The 20072-nt window shown below is 40.6% G+C and overlaps 1 protein-coding gene across 2 annotated transcripts in view; it reads left to right on the top strand.

Annotated features, from left to right (window-relative positions):
* Positions 1 to 2: 2 nt before the first annotated feature.
* Positions 3 to 20072, top strand: part of col6a4a (collagen, type VI, alpha 4a) — a 44896-nt gene continuing 24826 nt past the window's right edge. Inside the window, exons 1-5 of one of the 2 annotated variants that reach the window (XM_044034095.1) lie at positions 3 to 32; positions 5917 to 5982; positions 14914 to 15020; positions 17063 to 17671; positions 18522 to 19109. In XM_044034095.1, coding sequence (XP_043890030.1) covers positions 14945 to 15020; positions 17063 to 17671; positions 18522 to 19109 — 1273 coding nt within the window. In that variant the 5' untranslated portion in view covers positions 3 to 32; positions 5917 to 5982; positions 14914 to 14944. The remainder of the gene's footprint in view (positions 33 to 5916; positions 5983 to 14913; positions 15021 to 17062; positions 17672 to 18521; positions 19110 to 20072) is intronic. The other variant, XM_044034096.1, reaches the window with a different exon arrangement.

Below are 20072 nucleotides of genomic sequence, written 5' to 3' on the forward strand. Positions count from 1 at the left end.
GCAGCAGCAGCAGCAGCAGCAGCAGCCGACCTGTGAGTTTTTCTTTAATATAGTAAATGCATGAAGTGTGTTTTGTGCAGATTTGTGTTTGTTGTTCAGTTCAGAGCTACTTTGGGAATGATCAAATTTTTTTTTTAGATTTACTCAACTCTAATCTGTGCTCACTCAACTTTACATGAGACAAAATGTTTTATAGTTCAGTGTGGACTCATTCATTCATCTTAAGGAAATACTTGATGCACAATGCATTTCACTTGTTTTTATCCTTAAATAACAATTCAATTCAATTCAATTCAATTTTATTTGTATAGCGCCAAATCATAACATACATTATCTCAAGGCACTGTACATAGACAACACATAACACACTTCAGTTGTTCTGTCCCCGACTTTTTGCGACTTAAATTCATAATGCGACACATTTCCAGCCAAATCTGATAGACACCCGATAAACAGACAAATTATTTCCACAAGATATTTGGAAAATGATTAGAACGTCATGTTATGCATGTTATTTAAAACATAACATCTTAAAACATATATCTTAATAAACGTTGGGCAAATTCAGCAAATTTGTTTGGGGACACAAAAATAGCCGCCCGTGTCGCATCGGTGTGTCCCGACCCAGTATTTGGGAATTACCTGTATAAATAATGAATTTTGTTTTTGGTATTTTTGATTAATCTGCTTTTAATTGATCTTTAACTCTTTAAATAATGTATGAATCAGTTTAAGTGTTTCTGTGATGTCAGCTTTTTAAATGTGAATTAAAATGTGAATTTGGACAAACCGAAGCACACTAGAGAAAATGTGTGAAACGTTTACTACAGCTAAAGGCCCATACTGCAGTTTCTGTCGCTGTTTTATTTGTTATTTCCAAAAGAAAAGAAAAAATGGCCTCACGGTTTCAATTATGTTTTGAACATAAATTTAAAGATGTCTATTGAAATGTCAGATTAAAGCAGCAAATCCTGCTGCAGGATAAGTTATGTAAAAAAAAATGTGTGAGTGTGCGTGAGTCTCTGTCTTCACTTAACTGTAAGAGATTTTTTCTTTTTTTACATAATGTTGTGTGGAGTCTGAATGTAAAACGCAGGCTGTTTCCACTTTTCACCACATGTTCTTTTTTTCTTCTTCTTTAAATTCCTTTGAACTGTGCGGGTTCGACTCTTGTGTTTTCCTACGTGATTTACATGATAAATTTGGCAGAGAAATGTTTTTTGTTGCAGTCAGATTGTATGGAAGTCCCTTCAGGACAAAACTTCTGCATGTTGAAGAAAGCACGGGAGCTGATTCATAGTCAAATATTTTATCTTTTATCATTTAGACACTTTGTTTGGACTATAAATTATTATATTAAAAAAAGGCCTGAATTATCTGCTTCACTTCTGTGGGTTGACCACTCGGAGTGTTAGCTCAGTAGCTGCGTCGCTAATAATTTCATAATTTATATAATAAAGTTATATGTTTATTTAAGTTAAGCTTTAGTGTCTTCACACAAACACTGTGCAAATGTTGCGTAAAATTATTTAACTTACAAAGTTGTAGTGACTGGTGATGATTAGCATTTTCTGCTTTAGGTGCTCAAATTCAAATATTTAAAATGGAGGGAAAATCAAACTGGTTTTATCAGAAATACATAGCGGACCCTGAGTGAGCGAGACCTAGCTAAGAAAGAGAGGGCGGGGCCGAAAGTTAGCGATTTGTGTGTCACTTTATTCAAGATGTTTGTTGTTGGCTGTTGGTTAGCACTAGCGCCACTCTCAGGTGACTCGTGCTGGTTGCGTTAGTACTGCTACGTCTCTTTCTGTACAAATGCAACTCTGACATCAAGCAACTAAATCAGCGAATCATTAAATCTCCCACAATGTGATGGCGTCTTGCTAATGACACAAACTAAAGTTTGCTCTCTACAATCAAACAAGGTTTTATATATATTTTTAACTTGCTCATAATTTATGTCATGTTTGGACTTCCATAGACCATGCAGCTCTGCTTAATGTGAGTGTATGAGATCTATTGCAGTCTTTGAGACTGTCACTGTAAAACCCCACCACCACCCCTTAATCTGCAGCTCATCTGTTTCCTATCCAGCCCTCTGTACTAAGACCATAAACTCACCATGGATGATTGCATAATACTCCTACAGGAGGCTGAATGATGGCTGTGCTGCTTGGCACTGATTTCATCTTCATTTGGAGCCTCACTTCAGCTCATTTCACCACTCAGTGAGGCGTTCAGGTGCAGCACATTGTGTTCACATCCATAGCAGAGCAGTAAATCCTTCTGGTCGATGTCGAGCAGCAGGAAAGGTTTGCAAATCTTTCACATTTCTGTTGATTAAGATTGTTGCTATGGGAACTCCAATGAAAGAAATTCTTTACTCATCACTTAGAAATGTTTGTGCATGTTTGTTGTTGAACTCAACCTTTACTGTAAATTGCTGTCATGATTTCCCACTCCCTGCACATCAATGTCATATTTGGCATATCACAGTAACGCTACTCTAGTGTCTCCTCCACGTCTGCAACTAACTTTTAATTCAACATTGAAATATAGTAATAAAAAGTTGTTTTCTACATTCAATGATTTGTCCATAAAATGAGAGAAAACTGTAAAAAATGTGCATCAGTCTTTCTCAAAATGTTCAAAAGCAATCCTAGCTAAAAGTAGCTAAAGTCAGTCATTATCTACCGCTTTATCCTCCACCAGAGGGTCGCGGGGGGTGCTGTGCCAATCTCAGCTACATCGGGCGATAGGCGGGGTACACCCTGGACAGTTCGCCAGTCCGTCGCAGGGCCACACACAGATGGAGACAAACAACCATTCACTCTCACACTCACTCCTACGGTCAATTTAGAGTGTCCAATTCACCTAATCCCCACATTGCATGTTTTTTTTGGACTGTGGGAGGAAGCCAGATAACCCGGAGAGAACCCACGCACACACGGGGAGAACATGCAACCTCCAACCGGGGCTTGAACCCGGGTCTTCTCGCTGCAAGGCGAGAGTGCTAACCACTACACCACCGTGTGGACCCAAGTAGCTGAAGTACCAGTTTTTATTTATGAGCAACACTTCACTACTCTTTCAAGCTAAATTAGCTAAGGTAGCTAAGTCAGAGTTGGCAAGTTTATTTAAAGGCGACATAGACCGGAAGCTCCAATTAAAGCTGCGTTTGTGTGTGTGTATCTGTGTCATTACCTCGTTTATGAAACCCTAAAGTTTCAGAACAAACAGTTCAGCCACTGCTGAGAAAATAGTGTTGTATTGTTTTCCTGGGCTCTGCGAAGCAGATCGGCACTTCCTTAATTTGATGTCGTCATCAGAAATCCTTACCACTCCTCTCACCACCGTAGCGCCTCCCGGTGCGGGCACTAGTCCGGGCACATCTGGTTGCGTACAATCAACCGCAGAAGAAAAAGAACTACTCTCGTTGTAGCTGCTGAGATGCAGAGCATCCACCGTGCCAGAAGGGGAGCTGTGTATGAATTTTTTTTTTTTTCTTAGCTGGCTCAGGTTATAGTATATACCTGTGTTTCACAGATGTTTTCCATAAATAAGCACAGTTACTGTGATAAACACGGAGAAGGTTAGAAGTGAAGGTGTGTTTATCATACATCTACTGTGTGTGTGTGTGTGTGTGTGTGTATGTGTGAGAGACTGAGAGAGACGAGACGGGGTCTGAGGCCTTTTTTGGTCACAGTTTACATTTCTAAATGTACGGTCATTAGCAGCGAGAGCTGGCAGAGGTGGGAACCAATCGGATGATCTGATTAGGATCAGGACTGCCGAGGTTTCAGGAAGCTGGTCACTCCCATCAGATACTCAACATAGCCTGGAGCTTTCTCCTCTGCTCACACAGGTTTCAGTCAACAAGATGGTTTCCAAATATGTAAGGAAACTTTAAAAAAAGAAAGGGAAAAAGTAAAAAAAAAAAAGTATTTAACATATGCAAATTGAAAAACAAATGTTATGTTATACATGCATACCATACCATACTACAACATGCAGTAATACTGTTTTCATAAAAGATCAAATTCAAGAAGTTTGTCACTTTGAAAATGGCTCACTCTCCCACACCAAACCCCATAGAGAAAATCAGTGATTTTAACATCACACACACAGGAGTTGTTGATCCACTGCTGCGTCCATCACTAAGTTCAAATATCTTATTTTAGTGAATTCAGCATTTGAAATACTTCCTTTAGATTTACTTCAGTGACACAAATTGACCAAACAAGGCAGCAGAGGACCAGCAGCTCCTGTGTCCCTGTGAACTAAAATCACTGATTTTCTCTATGGGGTTTGGTGTGAGAGTGTGAAAAATTTAAAAAGTTAATCAAACTTCAGTTTTCTGTTGGAAAAGTCTGTCTAACAATGATATAAAGCAGTGAACACATTCTTGAGATATGGTCGACTTAAACAAGCATAGAGTTTATTAGGTGTGTCTAATGTCATGGGGCTGAAATGTGGTTTTTTTCAGGGTTTATTTAAGATTAAGCCAGCCCGTCTCATGCTGGTTGTCAGCACAGGGGGCGCTCACAGTCAGTAGCTCAAACAGCCAGACTTCAAACAACAGGAATTGTTCTATTAACTCTTCTGTTACCACCCTGTCCTCACGGACAAGATTTGGCACGTATTCCTCTCATGACTGTAACTCCTAGACCGTTTGTGATATCTAGAAAATTCATAAACTATGGACTGCAGATCTGTCCAGGGTGTGACTCCGCCTTTCACCCTATGTCAGCTGAGATATATGAGCGTCCAATCACAGGCGAGATACACCATTTGTGACGTCAGCTTCTCAGTACTGTAATTCTTAAACGGTTGAATAACTGCCAGATATGGAAAGTGAAAGTTATCTCAGAAGAAAAGGAAGCAGAAGAACTCATTGAACATTTTTATGATGATTCTACAGCCATAAAATCAAAATAAGTCCTTATGATGGTCATGAGAGGGTTAAGCTCTATGATAAACTGACAAGGTTTTAGACAAACCACGTGCTGTGTTAAATAATGACTTGTAAAGAGTCAAAGACATACTCGGATCACATTGGCATCGCTCTAACAACTTGTTTTTATGAGACCTCAGTGCGTGTTAATAAGTTTCCTGTTTGTAACCGAGAGCAGTGAAGCAGGTGCGACAACGGTTTCCATGAAAGGAGCAAATGTGGAGTATGTTTAGTGAAGCAGTATAAACAGCGGACCACACACTCTCTGAGTCAGTCACAGACACCGAGCGACAGACGCCGATAACTGCTCTGTCTGCTCTGTGCGCTGGAACCTGACATCGCAGCATCACGTCTGCACTCTGTCTAAACTCTGTCTGCTCCCACATAAACACACACAGAGCAACGCTAATATTATCCATATTCAACATACACTCCAGAACTACAGTGGGTCAGTAGGGGTACAATGAAGTAGGCCTCTTGTAGTAGTACTAGTAGTAATATATGTGTGATTAGTAACATCCTTGTTTTCTGGTTCAGGAGCAGCAGAGTCTTTTGATCTCTTGTAGTAGTACTAGTTGTAGTACTAGTAATAGTAGTAGTAATAGCAGTTTTAGTATCAGTATTAATAGTAGTAGTGATGATATTTGTGTGATTACTAACGTGTGTGTCTTCTGATGCAGGAGCAGCAGAGTCGTCTGACTCTTGTAGTAGTACTAGTTGTAGTAATAGTACTAGTAATGGTAGAAGTAATAGCAGCAGTAGTAGTAGTGCTGAATTTTGTGTGATTAGTAGCACCCTTGTTTTCTGGTCCAGAAGCAGCAGAGTCGTCTGACCTCTTGCAGTAGTACTGGTTATAGTAATAGTACTAGTAATGGGAGTATCAATATCAGTAGTAGTAGTAGCAGTAGTAGTAATAGGGATGATGTCTGTGTGATTAGTAACATGTATGTTTTCTGGTCCAGGAGCAGCAGAGTCGCTCGGCCCCTCGTTGTCCTGCTGAAGAGTCTATGAGCCTGAACCTGGTCCAGGTAAGAAATTCTGACCCTCGTTATCATCATCATCATCATCATCCTCACCACCGACAGTCGCTGCTGTTAGGCCACACCTCCTCCTCGTCCTCCTGTGTGGTCGTAAAATGTCCGATGACAGTTGTTTGGTTTCTCTCTCCACCTCTGCTGCTCTTTACTGCGCTGAACCCCAAACACCAACAGCTCAGACTCCAGAGTCCACTATAAAAAGACTTAATGGACATGTCAGTGAACGCCTCGCGCTGGTTTTGTCCTGTAATGGATTCACTTTGTCCAGTCAATGATGTTTCGTTCAGTGCAGCTCATGATGGTGGGCAGTGACACATTTGTTCTCTTTTAATCGACAACAGCTCCCAACTTTCCCCGCTTTCATCCATGATGAGGAATTTCCTGTAGATGGTCTTTATATTGGCCGTTCCTCTGTGGCCGAGTCTCTGCGTTTAGTTTGACTCTTGTTCTTCATTTTCTTCATGGGAGATTGGACGAAGAAGGCAAACACACACACACACACAAAAAAGCATCTCAGCTTCGTAACTGGATGTAATTTGTTAGCAGCTGATGATGCTGATGTTTAGATTTTTGCTCTCTGACCTTCTGACCCTACTCAGTCTCCATAAACATGTCGTCTCTGTATTTAAACGAAGCTGACTGAACACAGGCAAATGGTGGTCATGTGGTCTGGCAGCCATGTTGGCAGTCATCAGTGAACATCTGCTGCTTCTTATTTCCGCTCATTTAATTATTAATAAAAATATAGTCATCTGTCCATCTGACAAATTGTGTCAGTAGTAAATCACAGAGTAAATTAGGAGTTATGGCCCACAATAACTAAATTTGTCTTCACTGCAAAAACACTTCAATAAGCCAAATCTTCTTAAGCTGATTTAAATGTTCTTGTTTTGAGAAAAAGAATCTGCCACTGGCTCAAAGCAACTCTGATCCATGGATTCACATTTATCCACCTGCATTTACTACACTGAGTGGAATGAGTCATTTCTTCGTCTGTGTGTAACGTCTTGAATCAAACTGTGGTGATGGACTCTTCACAGATCCTCCATGTGGCTGTTTTCTCTCAGCACTGCTCCAAACACCAGCTCTATATGTTGAAATAACAAATTCCCTTAGGTTTACATTAGTCAGAGCACAAACATCTGCGTTTTTCAAACATGGCAAACATCAAGGCTAAATCACATAGAACGCATGAGGTTCCACAGCTCTTGTGTTTGGTAATGTAAAGAAAAGGGGGGCGGGGGCCCTTTGTCCAGGGGCCCTGCCTGCGGGGACGAGGAGCCTGTGTGTCCTTGGTGTTTGACAGCAACGTTATAGCATATACAGTTTTGATGGGTGGAGGTCAGTGTACGGATTTATACTGCTGTGATTTACAGAGTGCGTCCTCTGACCGACCTCCGTGTTCCTGCTGCAACATCAGACTCATCCACGTTCAGATAGGGTTATCAAAGTTATGGTATGTCCAGGCCACGGAGCTACACACCACGAGTATGTGGACACGTGTGATAGTGCAGTTGTCATCGTATGTACTGTAAACTGTTTATATTTAGATGTGGTCCAAAAGAAGAAACTTCTACACAACATTTGGGTGCTTTTTTTTTAAAGAAGTTTTTAAAAATCAAAATCTCTCATGTTCCAAAAAATATACAAGAATATCCACTAGTACATTTATATAAATGGGAACATTTGGGAAGAATTTGAGAACTTTGTTTGATTTGAGTCCTGTCACCTGTCTCCAGGGGTGTGTTCCAGTTGTAGTTGGAATTTTCAGAAAGTGGAAGCAACCTCACAAACCCTGACACTGGATTCCAAGATAGCTACGAAGATTTATGTAAATAGTACGAATTTTCTGCTATACTTTTACTGTTGACTTTTGTCGTATTTTTTGTTTGTTTGTGAACATGCTTGACTAATATTGCTAACAACAGCTAGCCCAATATACAATAGCATCCATATTTTTATTAATATCACAACTGCCGGGTTCTGAAAATAGATGTTCAAGGTCGAGGCGGACTGATGAATCAAGCCGACGTTAGCATTTTTGTTACTACCACATATATAAACTAGGCTTACGATTTTTCCACATCTGCTGATGTTGTGTTCCTCCGTTAAGAACCAAGTTTCCTCCATCTCTGATTCACTGCTCTCTGTTTGCGAAACTAAAAGAACAAGTAATTTTGCAGTTTTTTGCCAAATTATCATGAATGATATATTGTTCTCAGAAACTTGATAAAGTCATCAATAAAATCAAAATGTCAATAACTATACTTCCTTTGTGTCTATGAGCCCCTATTGTACTAAAAACAAGGTAAAATTTTTCATTTGAATTTAAATACAGATGGAAATAAAGACACAGGAAACATGACCTCAAACATTAAACTCTTTTAAATTGATACAATCGGAAACCTTCAGTGGAATCTAAGGTGTAGAGAAAGAACCCTCAACTCTATACGTCCAAACATGTGCTTTCAAGATGTCTTTGCTGATTGTTGAGGTCACAGTAATCTCAGGCTTGTCTAGGGTCACTCGTAATTGTGTAGCCTCGGGGGCCTCGGGGGGCCAGAGTCTCTTGGTGGGTCTGTGATGAAATTACGATGCTGATGACGAGCTCTGTAAAAGCAGCTGTGAGCTTCATTACTGGCCTGTTTTAATATGTCTTTCTGCCAAGTGTCCAAACTGGTTCCAGCTGTGCAGGTAAATGCAGGAGACTTAAAAACACCACACACTTGATTCTTCTTTCCTCCACGCTTGAAGACCTGGTTTCCTTTAGTTTTTGACTTTCGTTAAAGCTTTAAATCCGTTGTCAGCTTTTAGACTTAACGCTCAGTTCTGTAGTCACGTTAAACGAACAAACTCCCGCAGTCGTGATTACATTACGTTAAGTTACTGAACGGACTGGTGCTTTAACAAAGAGTTTGAATTGTTAACACAACAAATATACGCAGTCGTTAGTCGTCTGCATACAGAGTGATCGATCGTCTGTATATACAGTCATTAATCAACTTTATATGCAGTCATTGATCTGATTTACAGTTAATGATCTTAATATACAATATCTCTGATTGTTTTATGTACCAAGCGATTAATCGAGAAAATAATTGACAGATTAATCACTTATGAAAGTAATCATTGATTCTTTATACACAGTCAATGACCAGCTTTATATATAGTCATACACAGTCTTTATATACAGTAATTCATCGCCTCTATATGTAGCCATTGATCGTTTTTATGTACAGTCATTGATCATTTTATAGACATTCATTTTTACATACAGTAATCGATCATCTTTTATTGGTCGTATATATATAAGACTGCATATAAACTATATTCCTCCTGTTGGTCTATATGTATATGCAGTAAATTAACTTCCAGTTGACCTGTACAGAAACATCTGGGTCCCCGTTTTTTTCTCTTGAACATCAAACATTTCATCCGTTCAGCTGGTTCAAACTCTGACTAAATAAATATCTGCGGAGTGAAGAGCGGACTTTCCTGTAAATAGACGTGTATGTGTCTATTTACCCCCCATCAGCGTGTCACTGCATTGCGGTGCTGTGATTACCTTCACATGCTTCACATTAGCGTAAACTCTGTTTCCTTCAGTCGGGGTTGGGGGCTGGGGGCCCCGCCTTTTTCTGCCATGATTAAATACACATGTAAACATGTTTATGGGAGTGTAGGCCCGCACGCACACACACACACTGCACAGATGGAGGCACTACAGTAATTGAGTGCATGTTTGCATTAAAGAGGGGACTATACAGTGTACCTTATACTATTGTGCCTTCACAGAGGAGAGGGGGGAGGAGTTCATTCTTCATAAATCCTCTGGAATCTTTCAGTCTCTGGAGTCTGAAGGATTTTTCTCTTCCACGCTGCAGGACAATGTTTCAGTCACAGTTACGTTGAATTTGTGTCAAGATTATTGAGCTATTCGATTCAGGGTTCACCGATTATTAATCACTGTATGTCTTTTTTTTAAATAGTTGGCATGAGCTGACAGAGATGGGGACTCTGGAGTCTGAGTCTACGACTTGAGTGCGACTGGAACCCGAACCTCAGACTCTCAGAAGTCCCCCTCTGTCAGCTCATGCCAAAAAAACCTGACTCGAACTCGAGATTCCAGTTCTTGGTGCGCGCAATCACCGGAATCAAAATATTCATTGGCCACAGGCGACAGCTACTTCCTGGTTATTGCACCGTCAATCTTGTATGTAAACTGTTAAAAGGACCACACTACACCACAGTACATTATAGTTGTTTCATATTTTTAATAGAATTTGTTATTATTATTATTATTATTATTAATAATAATAATAATAATAATAATAATGATAATTTAAAGAAATAGTTATTATTATAATAATAATAATAATAATAATAATAATAAGAAGAATGATAATAATAAGTGAAGAAAGTCTGCCTTGCTGATTCAACAAGTTTATTCAACATTTAGCACAAATATTTTAATTATTGGTAATGATATTTCATTGTCACTTAAACAATCCGGTGGCAAAAACCTGCAGGAACAAGTCTCCAGAGCTTACACTTGGTACTTTTTATTGTCACAATTAATGACAATAAAGAATCTTGAATGAAGTCACTCTGAAGTAGATGTGGATAAAGGTTTTTTTTTTTGTGTTCTTACAAAGAACAAAATAACATTTAAAATAGGGCATGAGTAGGTTACAATCATCCAAAACGTTGTATTTCTAACAACTTGTACTTTTACTCCGCTACATTTCCTCTAACTATCTGTTACTTGTTTGTATTATATTACTGTATTTATATAGAGCTTTTCTAGTCTTGATGAGCTGCTTTACACAACAGTTTTCACCCATTCACACATCTTTCACTCACAGCAACATTGGGCTTAAGTGTCTTTGTTCAAGTGTCTTACACATGTAGACAAGTAGAGCCAGGAATTGAACCCACAACCTTGCCATACCACTGAGCTGCCATGGCTCAATCCTAACACCTCGCTTATTTTTAATACTTTTACTAAACTTAAACGTACATTTTATATCAGAAAATAACTTTTGACACTTAGTCCAATAAGTGTCATAAACTTTAAGAATTTTACTTCACTAATATTATCAAAAAAAGTGACTTCAACTTCTACCAAAGTCATTTCTGGTCACATTCTTGTACTTTATACACAGACTGGTCTGCTTCCTCTCACTGGACACAGATCAGTGTTCACTGCAGCTCGTCTTCATCGTTCAGGAAGAACAACAGACACAAAGAGCAGAGGCAGGGACAGGGTTTTCAGACGGGTCTCCTGTCTGTTGTTACATAATTACACCAGTGTAAAGGTGCAGTACATGCATCGGTGTGGACAGTTGTGTGACCTGTGCTGTGGTCAGACGGTGTCTGCGGCGGCTTACAGATCTCAGGATGTGGCAGCATTAGATGGTAAACGGAGCCAGACGGAGCTCAGCCTCAGTGGACAGAAGTGGTTTGACTTTATTTGGCTGTTGGAGCTGCAGGGTTTGGGAGGAGCATCACACGGGAACATTAGCACAGTGACAGGGTTATAAAGTATGGAAAAACATCTGTCCTAACCCAAAACAAAGAAAAAAGAAGCTTTATTAAAAAATAATGCAAATCATCGGTTGTGTTCACGGCACAAGTGTCGTACACGCCCCAATTAGTGCACTCTCACTTTTTATTCTCTAATAATGACATTTTATAATCATGAAGTCATGGTTTGTACATCTTGTTGAAGAAAAACAGGTGTTTTGATTTTGTCGCAGGACATAACTGCGTAAAACCTGGGTCAGCAATTAGTTTGTAAAACACTTTATTTTTTTAATAGAATAAGTTGAAATCCTCTTCACTTCCTGAGCACAACTTGTCCACGTCTTCACAGAAACCAGAGAAGCCAAAGCAGAGATGGTTGAAATTAGTTTCAAAATCGATTATTTGGTCTAGAAAATGTCAGAAACTATTCAACTGTGTTACCCAAAGCTTTGTTCTTAAATGTCTTTGGGGGAATAGAATAAAATATTTGATGTAAAATGTAATATTTGATAATATTCACATTAAAGAAGCTAAAAAATCAGAGAGCTTTTATTAATTATTAAAAAAAGCACTTAAACCAATGAAGTTTAATTTAGTAGCATATTAATAGTGAAGTTAGCGTCTTCAGCTCTTAGCTTGTATAAAAACCTCAATGTTTAATTAAAATATAAAAAAAAATTTTTAATGATGCAATCAAACGGTTTTACTGTCAGTCGGGAGGTTTTGACGTTCGCGAGCATGAATTCTGTGATTTAGTCTCTCTGCTGTAGCTCAGTCGTGATACTTAGATTGGATTCGATTAGATTCGATTGGTTCACTCCATGATTTAATCTGTGTAATCCCAGTGCTGCAGTTATGGTTTCATGTCACAGTGCAGTGATAAGATGAATTCTTGGCAGAAAAACACATCATTAACACACCGATGCTGAAGGAAACGCCCACTTTTAAGACTCCTCCATAGATGTGAGGCTTCAGAGTCATATGGTTCTGATTCTTTTTCTTAACGGCTGTTAATCTACATTTCCTCAGTCGTGGGGGGGGTGGGGGGACCTTGGCTGTTACCACAGAAACAAACTCATCTGTTTCAGTTTGTTTATCAGTTTTACCAAACAGGAAAATGACTCTATACCCTGAAATGGGATGACTTCATGGCAGCGAATTTAGAAGATGGTCTTCGTGATTTATCGTCTTTTTTATGAGGTGTTGCATCTCCTCCGCAGCATGAGCGACGTTAGCATCCACAGATGTTTGTTCATCACTCTGAGAGAAATGTGGTGATTCCAACATTAATCTTTTTTTCTGTCTCCAGACCTGAAAATAACCTGAAAACAGCACAAACACAACCTCTAGTGCTTAGACGTGGCACAGATCAGTGCCGCAGGTGCACCCTGAGTAAATTGCAGCGCAAATAATATGAATAAATAAATAAATAACTCCTTGTATTGATTTGGATAAAGTTACGGCATTTTGGCCGTTTATTGAACAGATCACAAACTAACCGATCACATCAGCCGCACGTGGGTAAAGTAAACTTGCATCACCCGTTTGGAGCAGTGGTTACTTAGTCGGTTAGTTTTACTCGAGCAAATGTTAGTGGAGATCAAATTTGACTATTTCAAATAGCTTATAACTCATAACTGGTTGGCATTATTTTCGTTGTGCTCTCATTTGTATTTGTAGTAAGGCACTCCTGTGGGTGTGTCTCTACTCCACTTGTACCAGAAACTATTTCTTTAAATAAAATAATGTTATATTAAGTAATTATTCTAATAAAATAAAGTACACATTTTTAAGTTTTCTTTTTTACGCTGACTTCAAAATAAGAGCCACTTCCGGTGTAAACCTTTTGCCACAATACATGGAAATAAAAGTGGCTTACAGTTGTTATTTTCATCAAATATAATACATCATTTTAGTTTGTATTTTAGTAGTTATTCCATAACTGTCGTAGAACATTAGCGGTAAGAGGAAGTAGTTATACTTCACACAAGGGCAAAAGAATGTACTTTGGGAGTCTCTGTATGAATGTTCATGTTAAAGATATTGTAGGCTGTTTTCAGCTGCGCTCTGAGTTTACGTCCCTTCTGTAACAAGCATTGTGTAGATCTTTTGGCTTTTATTTTGAAGGAATCATAAGATGTGGCCACTGTGATTGAGTTGTGATGCATAAACCAAAGTTTACTGTGTAAAGAGAGGAAAAGTTGTTGCCTTCAAATGACGAAACCTACGCGTTAATAGTGCACAGTGTGGTAGTTTTGCTATTAAATGTAGTATCCTGTCACTTTTGCGAGTCGTTTCAGTGTTTTGTCAAAATACGATAATCTCCACTTAATATGTCATTTGGAGGACGTTGAAATAGACTCTTCTTTGAAAAACACATCACTTTTTATAAAGTACAAAAGTTAATAAGGCTTTGCTTTTCTTTCCCATCCTGCTAACTTGCTTAATTTGAGCCTCCGTGGCTTCTTGACATGGAACATTAATGTTAGCGTCCACGTGTTAGCTGCGGTCTTGTTACGACTTAACCTGACAGCCCAAGTCCACGACCTCCCACGTCATAATCACATGCTCATGATTTATGTGTGAAGGCGGCATCATCATCCTTATTGTCATTGTATTATTATTTTTATTTATTATTTTTGCTAAATACAATCCTCTGAAGGGTCACACGGTTGTGTAGTGGTTAGCACTCTCACCTTGCAGCGAGAAGACCCGGGTTCGAGCCCCGGTTGGAACAAGGGCCTTTCTGCATGGAGTTTCCTGTGTGCGTGGGTTCTCTCCGGGTTCTCCGGCTTCCTCCCACAGTCCAAAAAAAACATGCAATGTGGGAATTAGGTGAATTGGACACTCTAAATTGACCGTAGGAGTGAGTGTGAGAGTGAACGGTTGTTTTTCTCCATCTGTGTGTGGCCCTGCGATGGACTGGCGAACTGTCCAGGGTGTACCCCGCCTATCGCCCGATGTACTGTAGCTGAGATTGGCACAGCACCCCCCGCGACCCTCTTGTGGAGGATAAAGCGGTTAGATGATGACTGACTGACTGACAATCCTCTGAATTCCTGTGCTGACAGATGCAGCTGAGTTCAGTCTGTTATCCCAGTAATGCTAATGTTAGCTTGGTCATTTGGCACACACATGAAAGGCTCATTTATTGTGGCATTTTCCCAAAAAACCTCCAGCTGTTTTTAACTGGTTTGTTGTGCGGCACATCACGGCACAGCTCAGAGGTGTTTTTTAATCCTGGGAAACTTTGGTGATACAGAGTGACTGTGGGCGTGGTCGACCCCCCCGTGCAGCTGCCGCCATTACAGAGGGCCGAGGGCCCCTCCAGATGGGAAACAGATTGGTGTTCTTGTTTTTCTATATTTATAGTCGTCTTTTGTCTCTGTGCCTCAGGGAGAGAGAAAGAGAAACTCGAGAGCCTAACATGGAGGCGAGGCGGCGCCTTCTCCTCAGCCTCATCATGGCAGCCTGTTTCTACGGCAACGCCGCTCAGCGGACAGGTGGGTATGATTATGCAGCTGCATACCAGCACATACAGGATCATGGCAAACGTGCCCCTGCTTTCAGACCGTGAACCATGTGTAAAACCACTTACATACAGAAACAAGTACATACAATTTTAAAAAGCACCATGGTTACTAACCCTGCACAAGGTTGTTTTCTGCTGAGCACACGTGGTTATGAAGCATGGACAGAACCACAAACTCATGAGTCTTATAACGACTGCCTGCATAGAATGTTTTTTTTTATGTTTGTTTGTATTCTTCAGGCTAAAGAATACAGCTTTTTGTAAACCATTCACTCTCCCACTGGGACATTGTTTCTGTGATTTTTCAGCTTCTTAAATGTGAATATTTACTGGTTTCTCGCTCCGTATAACAAAGAAATCATTTAAACTGAATCATTTTGTGTTTGTCGACAAAAACATTTGAGAAACATAATTTCCAGGTTTGACAATCACTGAAAACGATTAATTGATAAGATATGGACAGATTAATCAATAATGAAAATAAGCATCAGTTGCAGTCCTTTTGTAAACTTAAGCTGTTGGTATACACAGTACCTCATACAAATACATTTAAAGTTATTAATCCCCTCTAGTTACAAATGTTAATATGCCCATTTTCCTGTTTTCAAAATGTGAAAAGATTCCAAATTGTACATTTAAAGGCCTTATTAAAGGCCTTAGTCTTTCCTTTCATGGCAGCTTCACTCTGTACACTCAGACCCTGAGGATTCAAAGAACAACAATCTACCAAAAATAACAACCTGTGAAATCAAGAAAACATGTCATTTAGTTCACTAATATGCAACAAATCTGCCAAACATACGAGATAAAAACGCCAACTCTGGATGAGAGCCAACGTTCTTTCGTAATCGTGTTTGGAAACTCTCATCGCAACTTCTACTCAATTAAAGGAATAGTTGAGATTATTGTATGTTTTTGTGAGTGTGAGTTTAGTATTTTCTCAGCAGAAACAGAAGAACAGAAAAAAGAGGCTTACTGACTAAAAAATGTAATTTATGAACATGTTCACTTCTTTCTCTCACTGTGAGACAGACTTTTCCAACAGGAAACTGAAGTTTGTAAACCATTAAAATCATTTTAGCTGGCAGGGACACAGGAGTTGTTGATCCACTGCTGCCTCCATCACTATGTTCAGATGTCTTATTTTATGAATTTGGCATTTGAAATCCTTCATTCAGATTAAAATAAAATTAGAAATCACTGATTTTCTCTGTGGACTTTGGTGTGGGAGAGTGAGGGGTTTACAAACTTCAGTTTCCTGTGGGAAAAGTCCGTCTAACAGTAAGATAGAGCTGTGAGCATAATCTTAAGAATTCATACACTTAGCTGACATGGATTTTATTAGGTGAGCTTTTTGTTAAGTGGCTAAAGTTATTATTGAATTTATTTTCTTTATTCCCCTTATTGCAGCCATAAAGAAGTTATATACAATTGCATTTCAAAACTACAGAACTATCCCCTGAATGTGGTTCATTTTCAACAAGTACAGATGTTATTAAGCCCATTTTATTGTATTCAAACTGGGAAACATTTAAAAAAACAATTACATTGATATTTATGCAGGCACAGTCATTAATGCAAGGTTTGTGTGACATGAGGTGATGAAGTGATGATGAATATTGTGGTGAGAAGAAGAAGAGGAAATGCCAAAGGTAAGGTTTTATCTTCTGGTTGTCTCATCCATGCTGAACTAAGAGCAGCACAACTTTCTTTTTCCACTTTCCTCACGCTTCTGTTCACACCTGAAGGAAAGCCCTTTACTGTAAAGTCCCTGCTCCTGTCCCAAACAAATAAAAGCAGATTTTACCCCCCCTCACTGGCTTGAACACAACGTGCAGCCACATTTCTGTCTGTACATCACGCTGACGCTTCACCTCTGGCTGTCACGCTTTCTTGCATCCAACAACTGCTTCAGTCGTATGAACTTTCCTTGTTGAACTCTTGTGTGAATTCTTATCTCCAAAAAAAATGGTGGATCCTCCCAATGACGTCGACGCCCTTCCCCCACCCCAGTCTGCACGCAAGAGGCTGTTGCCGACATCGTCTTCATGGTCGACGGCTCGTGGAGCATCGGCACCGAGAATTTCAAGCAGATCCGTCAGTTCCTGTACACGCTGGTCAACAGCTTTGACGTGGGGCCCGAACACATCCGCATCGGCCTGGTCCAGTACAGCACCACGCCCCGCACCGAGTTCCTGCTCAACACCCACCAGAACAAGGAGGACATTCTCAACTACATCAGCAAATTACCCTACATGGGGGGCGGCACCCAGACCGGGGAAGGCTTGGACTTCATGATGAGGGAGCACTTTGTGGAGGCAGCCGGCAGCCGCGCGGGTCTCAAGGTCCCGCAGATTGCCGTGGTCATCACTGACGGCAAATCGCAAGACAACGTGGAGGCCCACGCCCAGGAGCTGAAGAGGAGGGGCATAATTTTGTATGCGATCGGCATCAAAGACGCCGACGAAGAGCAGCTGAGGGAGATAGCCAACGAGCCTCACAGCCAGCACGTCTACAGCGTGTCAGACTTTGCCGCTCTGCAGGGAATCTCTCAGAGCATCGTCCAGACGCTGTGCACGACCGTAGAAGAAGCCAAAAGACAACTCCTGCAATTGTCCAGAGGTAAAACGTGTGTTTTACAACACAGATGCTGCTCATCTACTGGCCTGGCTCCAGTATTTACTATTTATGTTGACAGGAAAATCCCAGAAGGAAATTTTCGAGCTTTGCCGTTATTTTACCTCCGCCAAGGAGGTTCTGTTTTCTTCTGCGTACGTTTGTCCTTCTGTTAGCAACTTCCTGTCTCCAGTTTTTGACGGATAGAGCTGATTTTTTTGTGATGGTAGATGATCATCATCACCCTAATATGTTCACATGACATTTTGATAAGAATCTACTAAAATATCAAATTTTCAAGAAATCCCTGCATGAGCAAAACTAAAAGGTCATTTGATTTAAACAAAATGTGGTATTTGTGTGCAGGGTCAGACACTCTACCATCAGGATAAGTCTTTTCTGGATGTGGTCCAGATTAGGGATTTGGTGTCAATTTGAATGTAACATGGTTCAGTCCCATTTATCTCAACGACATGTTCACAGATCAGGGTGAATTTTGTCATGTTTATATCGGACAGTAAAAGAACAGAAATCCAATGAACCAGCGACCTTCTGTTACAAACCCAATTCCTTTCCTTTTGGCCGGGGGCGGTCCTGAGCTATAAACAGGTTAAGTTCTATACAGATCCAGAAAGTTCTTCTGGATCCAGTGGATCAAAATGTAAACGTTTCAGGTGCTGGTTTGCAAAACACAGCCTTTCTTCCTCTTGTGTTCGTTCCCGTGATGCGACTTGTCTGTACAGTTTTCAGCAGTTATTGTGGATTTGATGCCAAGGTTTTCTTTCAGAGCTCCACCAGTAGTTTCCTCATCTCGTTCTCAGCTCTATTTCCTGACTTTGTTCTTCCTCCTCTCCAGAATGTGCCAAAGCCACCGTGGCTGACATCGTCTTCCTCGTCGACGGCTCCTCCAGCATCGGCATCGCAAACTTCGAGGAGGGTAAGAAGTTTCTCCGCAGCGTCATCACAGGCCTCGACATCGGCACTGATAAAGTTCGCGTGGGCTTGGCACAGTACAGCGACGAACCCTATCAAGAGTTCCTGCTGAAGGATCACACGGACAAGCAGTCCCTGCTGGCCGAGATCAGCAAATTCCCCTATCGAACAGGAGGCACGCAAACAGGGAAAGCCATCGACTTCCTCATCAAGACGTACTTCACAGAGGAGGCCGGCAGTCGAGCCAAACAACGAGTGCCTCAGATTGCGGTCATCATCACAGACGGCGACTCCACGGATGACGTGATAGAGCCTGCCAAGCTCCTGAGGCAGCATGGGGTCATTGTTTTTGCCATTGGTGTGGGACAGGCCAACGCCAACGAACTCCGGTCCATCGCCAGCAAGCCTCCAGAACGCTTCCTGCTGACCATCGACAGCTACCAGGCTCTGGTGGCTCTGACAGAGAACCTGCTGCAGACGGTTTGTGTCTCCATGGACGATCAGAGACAAGGTACGGTAAACATTGCAATCATTTTAAAAGTGACTGTTGAGCTCCAGTTTGCTCACAGCGCAATGTCGGCAGAGAAAGCTCCTGTAAATCGAACTGAACCGGTTCCGTCTTAAAGAGTTCACAGTCACTTTAAATCCACACACAGAACCTGACAGATATATCAGATCCTTATACTGCAGTTTAGGGGGAAACCTCTAACTTTGTCAAGTAGTGCAGTTCCAGTACGTTAATTAAATATTTAAATCCAGGGTTTTTCCACCACTGAATAAGGTCACGTGACTGATGCTACAGACACGTCTATAGCTCTAGTTATCGTCGTGTTGATTGAGATCGTGACACCCCTTGTAGGTCTGGTGGATGTGAAGAGCCCCACTTCCTGCCAAAAACACATCGCTCTTGTTGTGTAACATCAGCTGCTCGAGAAGTTTGCTATTTCTATTCCAAAAACTGAAGCTGTTCAATGGAGAAAAAAAAAGTAAATTATAATAATAATCAGTCAATCCTAGAACACACCTGCTCTGCATCTGCTCTGGGATCCTCTTGTCAGTGATTAGCAGAGTTGACAGAGATTTCACTTGTAAGTGTTTCTTTTCCTCAAGGACACAAAGACACCTCAAGGTCTGTTTCCATGTAGCTGTGAGTCTGCGGACACGATGGTTCAGCATTGATTAATGTTTAGTAACTGATGCTCAAGGTCAGCCAACAGTAACACAGTCCTGGCCAAAAATATGCAGCTTCAGACTGAGAGTCTGTCTGAGTAATGGGGGATAAACAAAGCACTGAACTCACTGTCCTCACTGTACAAGTCTAATGTGGGAATTTTCATTGGCACACGAGTCAAGCTAAATATTCATGTGAATAATGCTCTAATGCTAGAGTTATATACAGGGCTCACACAAGTCCTTGAAATCCTTAAAAAGTTTTAGAAAATCACCCTAAATAGACATGGGTCATTGAAAGTGC

The sequence above is a fragment of the Solea senegalensis genome, linkage group LG9 (assembly GCF_019176455.1).
Source record: "Solea senegalensis isolate Sse05_10M linkage group LG9, IFAPA_SoseM_1, whole genome shotgun sequence".
Classification (NCBI taxonomy): domain Eukaryota; kingdom Metazoa; phylum Chordata; class Actinopteri; order Pleuronectiformes; family Soleidae; genus Solea; species Solea senegalensis.